General features: G+C 35.8%; 2 protein-coding genes across 2 annotated transcripts; one reads left to right on the top strand and one right to left on the bottom strand.

The window, feature by feature from the left end:
• The first annotated feature begins 2,605 nt into the window (after positions 1 to 2,605).
• On the top strand, positions 2,606 to 4,738 carry fam183a (family with sequence similarity 183 member A). Its single transcript, XM_005805150.3, has 4 exons — positions 2,606 to 2,782; positions 3,638 to 3,697; positions 3,789 to 3,892; positions 4,629 to 4,738. Exons 1-4 carry the CDS (start codon positions 2,659 to 2,661, stop codon positions 4,722 to 4,724), a joined length of 384 nt encoding a protein of 127 aa, XP_005805207.1. The 5' UTR covers positions 2,606 to 2,658; the 3' UTR covers positions 4,725 to 4,738.
• Positions 4,739 to 4,742: 4 nt separating this feature from the next.
• On the bottom strand, positions 4,743 to 8,843 carry ebna1bp2 (EBNA1 binding protein 2). Its single transcript, XM_005805136.3, has 10 exons — positions 8,772 to 8,843; positions 8,599 to 8,680; positions 7,603 to 7,686; positions 7,329 to 7,501; positions 6,376 to 6,499; positions 6,054 to 6,143; positions 5,882 to 5,957; positions 5,643 to 5,733; positions 5,367 to 5,535; positions 4,743 to 5,279 (listed from the first exon to the last, which is right to left on the bottom strand). Exons 2-10 carry the CDS (start codon positions 8,671 to 8,673, stop codon positions 5,232 to 5,234), a joined length of 930 nt encoding a protein of 309 aa, XP_005805193.1. The 5' UTR covers positions 8,674 to 8,680; positions 8,772 to 8,843; the 3' UTR covers positions 4,743 to 5,231.
• Positions 8,844 to 9,460: the final 617 nt, after the last annotated feature.

Raw genomic sequence — 9,460 nt, 5'->3', positions numbered from 1 at the left:
ATTATTATTATCCCTGTGCATCAGACTTGTTATGCTCTAGTATCCATGTTTCGGTTTTCTAATCATTAGTATAATTTGTGTTGAGCAGGTTCTGTTTCTCATCCATTAGATGTCAGGTTTTATTTCTTGTTTGCATTTATCCCAGTAGTCTGTCTAATCTGCTTCTCCTGTTAATTTCCTCAGATCAGACTTGCCTCTGTTAATTTCGTTCATGTTTTCCACCTGTGTTACCTGATCATTAGTTATTCTCCTCATCTATTTCAGGTGTTAATAAAGTTCTAGTCATGCATTTGTCTTGTGCAGGCTTCTTGTGTGTTTTTACATCTGTTAGTTTGGTAAGCATCCATGCCCGTGTTTAATTTTAAATAAATTTTCACCATGCCACACTACAGTCACTGTTAGCATTTTGGCTCTTCCCTATCTCTGCCTTCACCAGTCATGACATTTCTGAGATAGACTTTGTCTGGAATAACACTCCTCCTTAATTATTTTAATTTTAAATGTTCTAATTTGTTGCATAATGTAAAAAATACAGTAAAGCTCATGTGCAAAAAACATTATTAAAGAGAAGACATGCATATTAGATTCTCCTTGTGGTAATTACACATCTTGATGAAGTGGCATAACACCAAAAATGACTAGTTATTTAATCATACAATGGGATTGTTTTTTTACAGAACTGTGCTCTCATTTGCTTTTTTTTTTTACTCTAATATCTCATCTGAGTCATATTAAAATGAGACAATATTATCTTTCCACATGCTAATACCCAAAGGACAAAAGAGATTAGATTTAATTTGTTAAAATACATTCAAATGGATGGAAACACTCCCTTTTAACCTTTACATGTCAGAGGGGGAGGTCAGTTGACTAAAATCATGTCATATTTGATCAAATCAAACACCATCTGTAGTTCTTCCTCTGGCAAGTAGAGTTTGAACAAACTCACAAACTGGCCTTTGACTGCACACTGTCTGCAAGCTTAAAAGCTCCCTTGACGTTAACGTGGTCGGACACTGTGACAGGAGCCAGGGATCGGCGCTCGGCACCGCGAGCCCTCCCATCCACCCATTACAAGTATTAGTCAGTCCTCCTCACACACAAACCCCACATGGGACATGTCACCAACCCACAATGAAATCTTCTGGCAAAGCATCCCAGTGTTTGAGTTATTGCTTGTTTCCATTATGTTTTCCACATGGGGCCAATAAAGCACGAATCAGGTTATGAGACAGGAACCAGTAGCTGTGCATCGCAACCATTATTAAGCTGTCTGCTGCTTTGAGTTGCAGCATGCACATTCATACACATCGCAAGATCTGAATGCAGTGGCATATAAGAGAGATTTGTGTCATCATATAAAAGAGGAGAAAGTAAAGTGTTATCAGCATACTGTGAAACACAAGTTTATTCTCACCATAAACACTACAGTGTCTGAAGTTCATGAATCTTCTGGAGAGGTGTCAATATGTTTCTGACCATTAATTAAACATTTTCACATTGATTAAATGTTTATCAATTCCTAGTGACAGGAATAGTTAGTAACAACTTGTAATCAGTGTCTTAATATCTTTCTGGTTTTTCATTATGTCACACAAGGAGTGTTTGAGGTGTGCCTCCGTTTTGGCATTAAGTCAAATATTGTGAATGAATCTAAAGAGGTTTACATTGCCATTGCTTCATCATCTTCCCCAAGTTGGTCAAAAGCATAGTAAAATTTGTGTATGTAAGCTTCTAAAAACTGTGGTAAAAGTGGGAATTACAGATTTATTTGGCATTAAGCAAGCAGAATTTAAGTAATCAAACTGGTGGACAATATCAAAACATGCACTTATTAAGACTGCACTCAAAAACTGGTCTCCACTTCATACCTTGCACATGTACAGAGCTAAATAACTTCTATTTTACTGTCATTCCAGAACTTTATATTTTATATTTAGATTAATATTCCGGAGTAACCTCATAACATTAGAACCTCAAAACATTGTTCTGAGCCGTATGCAACGAAATTTCGTTCTGTATACACCCTGTGCATGCAAAATGATAACAAAGTAAGTCTAAGTCTATTTAGGAGGATTTACTTATGCCATGTAATTTACTAGAAAAATATAGAATTTCATAACTATATGGAGTAAAAGGATAATAGTGTCTAGAGTGAAAATAATTCCAAGTATGCTAAGAATAAGTTTCTTGATCTTGATGTCAGTCATGTGCGCAGACAAAGAGCTAAAGTATACATATCTGAAGCTGCTTGCAATATTAAGAAATCAAGCTTGTTTTTTTTTTTGTTTTGTTTTTTGCAGAAACCAGTAGCCAAAATAAATATGCAGTAGAATGAGACACCTACAAGAATTAACTTATTATTTTTTCTTTTTTTCAGTAACGTTTTCTGATATTTGCCAGTTTTCTTGCTCTTGTTTAGGAATGTCTGTACATAACAGATTTCTTCTCATTCTCCCGGCACAATTTCTAATTTATTTCAGTAGAAAATATTTCTTTAATAATTTGAAACTTTCGTGAATAGCTGCCGGGCGCGTGGCACCATCGTGCGCTCGAGCCTCGTAACTGCAACTTAAAGCAACTTTTACTGTTGCTGGGCAACACACAGCCCGTCAACTAAAGAAAGAGGGTCCTTGCCCTGCTACGCTATTTCCAACTATGGCCGGTGGTAGGGAGGAAAAGGACCTTGTTCATCTAAACGCAATTCACGTTGAGAATGTAAAGAAAGAGCGGCGATATCAAAAACTGCACACCGAGTTCAGCATCAACCCTTACAGGAAGAGTAAGTTGTCTGTTTTATCCCCCTTTCATTTCTACAAAACAAGTAAAGCATGAGCACACGCTGCAAGATTATTTACTGTGAACTTGTAAATAGTATAAACAATTTCAATTAAGTTTCGAGATCTAAAAACAAAGAACTATATCACAAATACGTGTTTAAAATCACTGCACAGAAAAAAAATTGCGAAGGCTTATTAAGGCCGTATAAAAAAGGAGTACATTTCAGCCAAGAAATTCAGGAATGAGATTAACCTCAGAAGTTTTCTAGAAAAACTTTCTGAGATCCAAAAGTCAACGATTTGCGAGAATAAAAAAACTTTTTATTAATCTCAAATTTTCTACGTTGTTTTTTTTTTTTTTTTTTTTTTTAGAGGAATTTACTCCTCGTTTTTTTCTACAATGATTCTAAATCGACACCGTGAAAAACTAACCTTACATTCATTTTTGACTTTACTACTATGGGCATTTCTTTTTAGATAATTAGATGGATAAAACTATCCCTTACATTTCCTTTATAGAAGAATAAAGTTAAGTGACACTATATAGTTTAATTAAATGTCAAAGACATCATGTAACAGTAACTTCAGCTACAATGAAACAGCTCCAATTTTTACCGTATCAAAAGATACGTTGTAGATATTTAAGAACAATAAGGTGAAAGGTCATTGCCTTAATACTTGTCAACATTTTCTGCAATGAAGTTTGCAAATAAGAACAAAGAGTCAAATGATTACTCACTTTTGTCTGAGTGTAAGTTTTTTTCTTCCAATGTTTCACTATCCTGAATGCATTTATATTTAAATACATTCAACTATTTGATTCAAAATTAGTTTTTTCATGAACCTCTCTCTTGTAGTACATGTCCTCCCAGACAAACCCATGTGCAGGAAACCACCAGAATCACTGTCAGAGGACAGTAAGTTCATTTAGACTGAAGAGAAAATATTTGTTCTAAATTAAAAAAATCTTCAGTGTCATTAAAAAAATAAATGTTTGTTTATTTGCAGCAACCTATATTGACGCCTACCGAAGGGTCCGCATGGCACCGATATTAAAGTATCCCAGGCCCATCACTGAAAGTCAAGAGATTGGATGGTTTGCCAGTGAACTGGTAAGGAGTAACAGGTTTTATCGATATAATGAAAGTCCAGTGGACACACATCAGAGTTGGTTGGGCCTCTTTTTGCTTGAATATTGTGTGGCATGGGGATTAGCTGTGGCTATGCTGAAGTGTTAGGGGAGTCCAGGTTACTTTCATGCCGACCTTTAAATGGCCTGCATTGTTGCCTCTAGTGTCTCATCTTCCTCTTCAAATTACCCCATGAGTTTTCAATGGGTTTGATAGCCATTGAAGCACAGAGATATCTGTGAACAATGTATCGGTACTTTCAGCAGTATGGGAAAGTAAAAGTCCTGCTGAAAAGCAGCATTATCACTATAAATTATGACTGCAGAAAGAGCATGAAGCGCTGTCAAATTTCTTACACAAGAGCTGTGCTGACTTGATTTTATAAGACACAGCAGGCAAACCTCAGCAGATGATGCAGCTCCCAAATCAGAGACTTTTGAAATTTTGTGTTGGTGTTTGAGCATTTAGATTCTGTGCTTCTTCACTCATTTTGACCTCTGAGGAATTTAATTTATAGCCAACAGCCCGAGAAACCCCAAACTAACCAATGAATGACATATCTAACTATGTGCGTTATGCATACTGAAATAAAAAAAACTTCAATTTTTTATAGAAGATAGTCAATTCCCTCAGAATACTGAATGTTTGTTTATTATTAAAAATAAAACAAATCTCCAAGTGTTACTCAAAACTCTAATTCTGCTGTCTTTCCCACTAGCCTCCACATGACCGTCAAGACCCAAGATTAAACTTCCCACGACGTAAGACAGATATCACTCAACTTGCTCTTTTTGCCAAAAAGCGTGGCGATTAAACCATAAAAACACATCTGTTGTGTTCATCATTAAAACATTCCTGTTTTATTTGCATATGTGTGGTTTACTCTCAAAGTAAACCACAAATCTATACAAAACACATTACATACTAATGAATGGGCAAAGGCAAAACTGACAGCAGCTTGGTAATAAAAGGTCATGCCACGTAGGAGAATCTATTAAGTCCAGGGGCAGATTCAGAAAAACACAAAAACAGTATCCCAAAGTCAGAATACATGGTATCCATTAGACAGCATGGCAGCTGGAGTAGATACTGACATGTGGTCTCCAAAAATGGCTTAAGACCATCATTCAATGACCAATAAAAGATGACTTGAAAATGCCTGGAGTACAACATCTGTTTTTCAGCCAAGTCTGCAGTTAACCTCTGTCTGAACAGGATCCATCTTAAAGTGTGTGTTCTAAAAGGGTTTTATGGTGTTCCAACATCTGCACACGATTCCACGTTTAATAACATTGTATAAAATATATACATGTAGTCCGGTTTATGAGCGACCCTTCATCTTCCTGCGGACAGACTTGCCTGGACGTTTCTGAAAATCCAAATGGAAAAATTTAGGAGTCTTTTTACAAAAAGTTTGCCCCAGTATATATGTTGTTTTTATGTGCATTTGACTCACATTTTTATTTTTATTCCCTCCTTTGCCTTTCCTCGCTCCCTTGTCGTGAGCCATTTTGGCTCGGAAACCGGAAACATCGTTGAAGCTCTCTTTGGTGTTCCACTTCTTCCCGCTCTTTTTACCTCCAAAGCCAAACTTTTGATCCTTGTATTTTCGCTTAGGATTAGGGCTGTCACAAGACATGAACAAAACAAGTTGAGGCTTTAATAAAAATGAAAATGAAGAAGTATGCAGCTTTAAAAAAAAAAAAAAAAAACATATGGAGAAAATAATTACCCCTTTTTGGGTAAAGCTTTCTTTGACCCATCAGACGAATTCTTAGATGCTTTCCGGTCTCCTTCCAAGAAATCCAGTTTGTCAGTCATTCCTACAAGGAAAAAGAAAAAATTTAGAGAGGAAATGAAACCCATAAAAGACTCACTACATCTACCAAGCTTTTAAATAAATAGAATAAACATATACGTTACAACAAAAAGAAAGCCATGTAAAACAAATTACAGATGCAAAAATCACACCTTTCTGGTATTTCTTTACTGCTGACATCATAGCCTTCTTCTCCTTCTGTCTCTTCTGAATCACCTCTGTTTGGACCTGACATCCAATCAGATTCCACATAGTTTCTCTTGTTAAACTGGAAAATGCGTGTTTAAAATTTTGTGAAAGAAAGGCACAAACAAACATACAAACCTTTTTCCCAAACTTCCTCTGCTCACGCAGCTTTTTGGCCTTTTCAGACCTTTCCAGGATCATCTGCTTTGTGATCAACTTTTGCCTTATCTAAAGAAAAAAAAAATCACATGCATTTAAATAATTTCTGATAAAACATCAGCAGACCTGTGTAAGTTTTGTTTTTAAAGTGTGGAAAATTAAAGTCTAGAAGAGGCAATTTTTTTGTTAATTTTGTAGTTTGAACAGCAATGATCAAAGTTTAGAGTGAATACAAAAATTACTAGTATAAACAATGCAGCTTTGCAAGGGGACAGGCATTTGTGAAAGATGAACAATTTACCTTCTGCATTTGCTGATCTGACTTGGCCATCTCTGCAAAATAATCATCCGGCCTCTTAGTGGCTATATTGTGCACTTTGAGGAGAGGAAGGGCCTCCAGGACTGTAGCCTGACCCTGTCGGTAGCTGGAGTTTAACACAGATTGTGTCAAACAATTAGTAATCATTGGCAAACTGAATAATAAATCACAGTGAATAATTGTCAACATGCATATAGGCCATTAAAAGCAACAATAGTGTGTTTTTGTTTTTTTCTCCACAGTTTTTTTTTATCACTATTAGATATGAACCAAGAATAGCTGGTGACTGGAATCAAATGACTTTTTACCATCGGCATAGACAGAATCTCAATTATTCAATGTTTTTCCCCAATCAGTGAACGATAGTAAGCACAACCAGGTGATAACATTCTTCAGTGTGGACACAATTACTGAGTGAAGTTAGCTTTTTCAGCATCTGTGAGGTGTTCCACCTCACAGATAATGTTAGATGAATGTTAGATGAAACCTAACGATGTAAGAAGCTATTTAAATGAAGTTAAATAAATTACAGCAATTCTAAAGGCAGAATGGCAAAGTTGCTAAATATCATCATTCCGAGCTGTTAAAATGAAAACAAGGATTGCTCTGTTTTTGTAAACAGAGAAAACAGTCTGTTTAAAATGTGATCATATTACCCATTTTGTCTTTGTTTTAAGTTGAAACTGAAACCCTGCTTTTAAGACTTTCATCTCACACACTTGGTGTGATCTGTGACCTGTCATGTCACAGATCATGACAGGATGGCTAGAAAAAATATTCTGAAGGCTGTTGTTGTATCTTATAGCTCCAAAAAAAAAACTTAACCGGATAAACTGGTATATGTCACAGAAGAAGAAAAGACAACAGGGGCTGGGGGAAACTTATTTTTTCAAATGTTCTTATTTTTTTCTGTAGTCTAACTAGCAACTACTTACAAGAACATTTCTCTTTGGAAATCATCATCAGCATCGAGTTCTCCATTGGTCCCCGCAGAAACTTTCATTTCAGTTTTAGAGACGACATCTTCAGCTGGCAGATTGGTCATGTCTAACCTCTCCACCCAAGGCAGGTCTTTGCGGAAATCAGCTAGGCACTGTTTCAAGCCCTCCTGCAAAACAAATACACAGAGCACACATTAAATGGTCACATTAAAAGCTTCCAACAGTTTAAGTGTTATTTACAGGTATCCTGTGGATATAAATTACTCACCACATTGTTGACAAGCTTCTTATTCTTCTCCACCAGAACGTTCATCCCAGGTTTTAGCAATCCCTTAGAGAAAGCTTCCTGAAGCTTGGAAATGCACACAAAGAGTCTATGTAACTAAACAGTAAAAGTGTAAATATCCACAAATCGTATAATTTTCATCAAATGTTGTATAATCATTTTAAAACAATACTTCCGGATATTGAAGTTAAAGTCTTAAATACTACAATTTATATTATGTTTTACATTCTTCCAAAGATCATGAAAAACTCCAGACATAAAACTCAGTCCATCTGTGGCATTTTCTCTGTAGCTATTCCATTCACATCAATAAATCTTAAAACATTTCCACATTTAGTCAAAACACAGTTTTATTTTGCAAGTAACAGAATATTTCTCTCATTACACACTTAAAAAGCAGTTTAGTGTAGCGAGGCAATTGTGTTTATCATTGGCATCACTATTTTCCATAATATCTCATTATTACACACAAACTATTTTGTGTGTAATGAAAAGTGGAGTATAGCACTCTCCATTTCATCTTAAATGGACAGTGCTGCACTCTCTTTATTTAAGGTGGTGGATTAAACTGTGTAAAATAATAATAATCAAACTTTTGTGGCCCCAGAATCATTTTAATTTGACATTTTTAGGTCCCCATGGTAAAAGGTTTGGACGACACCGCTTTGAACTCAAGACTTTCTGAATGAACTCAAAGGTGACAATAAGTAAACATAACTCAATTTACACTCAATGCCAAACAGAAAAAAAAATAACGGAAATGAAAATGCTTTAGCAAACTATCTTCAACATTCTTACTCAGACCATGGCATTTTAATGTTAGATACATCATGTATTTGAAGCCAGAGCGGAACGTTTTTAAAAACAAATACACCAACACCAGTCCGAGTATCATTCGCTTGCAAAGAGCATAATACATTCCTGTGTTTGTGGTGCTGCTCAGCTAATTAGCACCTATGATGCTAACATAAAACCTACCTGTCCATCCGATAATTCGCTGGCTTCATCCTCTGAACTCTGGTCGTGCAACGAGTCCTCTTCTGCTGACTCCATAGTAAAACTGTGGAGAACAATAAGATCAAAAATGTGTTCCTAGTTGTGTAAAAACGTGGAATTATCTGGCGACGACACAACGTAGCACAGCCACTCACATGCTTGAAGTAGCTCGCGTGGGGAGGAAGTGAAGGGAAGCCGACCGGAAGCACGTGGTTGAACGAAAGTTCCTACCCAGGAAAAAGGAATTCAGTTATGTCAGTAAAAGTAAAAACAAAAAGAAAAATTCTCAGATTTCAATATTCTAACTGTTATTAGAATAAAGAGAATAATTTAAAGTAAAATTGGCACTTCAAAAACGTGACGTTTGACTCAGAATCTATTTTCTCGTAAGATTTTAGTTGAAATGAAAAAGAAGTACGCATGGGGGCGCTGTTGTGCACATAATATGACATTGGATAAACAGCACCCTCATTATTGGAAAAACAAACAAACAAAAAGAAAGAAAACTTGCAGTTTTGATCAGAGGTTTAACAAAATTAATTATTTCAATAGTGTCTTTCAAGTATTTTTCTTGAATAATAACTCAACAATCATTCTCTGTGTGGAATGGTTATATAATCAACAACTGTGAAGTTATGGAGGATTTTATACATTTGATACACGTTGAAAATTATACATACAGTAGAATCCATCAGAAGTGCTCTAATAAAATTTTACCTGGATATTTAATCAGATTTCTTATCAGTCTAATCAATCCCCAAATTTTCTATTGACTGTAGTTGGAGCTATTCCAGAGCATTACATCTCAGATGCTTTAGCCACTCCAAAATCCAGTATTAGAGTA

Source organism: Xiphophorus maculatus, chromosome 9 (assembly GCF_002775205.1).
Source record: "Xiphophorus maculatus strain JP 163 A chromosome 9, X_maculatus-5.0-male, whole genome shotgun sequence".
NCBI classification, from domain to species: Eukaryota; Metazoa; Chordata; class Actinopteri; order Cyprinodontiformes; family Poeciliidae; genus Xiphophorus; species Xiphophorus maculatus.
This window is presented reverse-complemented; position numbering and strand designations above follow the sequence as displayed.

Coding starts and splice junctions, on each gene's coding strand:
- ebna1bp2 (XM_005805136.3), bottom strand. CDS start 8,673: ATGGAGTCAGCAGAAGAGGACTCGTTGCACGACCAGAGTTCAGAGGAT. Junction 5,958..6,053: donor AGAGGAAGTTTGGGAAAAAG/GTTTGTATGTTT, acceptor ATTGGATGTCAG/GTCCAAACAGAGGTGATTCA. Junction 5,536..5,642: donor AAAGCTTTACCCAAAAAGGG/GTAATTATTTTC, acceptor GTCTTGTGACAG/CCCTAATCCTAAGCGAAAAT.
- fam183a (XM_005805150.3), top strand. CDS start 2,659: ATGGCCGGTGGTAGGGAGGAAAAGGACCTTGTTCATCTAAACGCAATT. Junction 2,783..3,637: donor CATCAACCCTTACAGGAAGA/GTAAGTTGTCTG, acceptor TCTCTCTTGTAG/TACATGTCCTCCCAGACAAA. Junction 3,698..3,788: donor AGAATCACTGTCAGAGGACA/GTAAGTTCATTT, acceptor GTTTATTTGCAG/CAACCTATATTGACGCCTAC.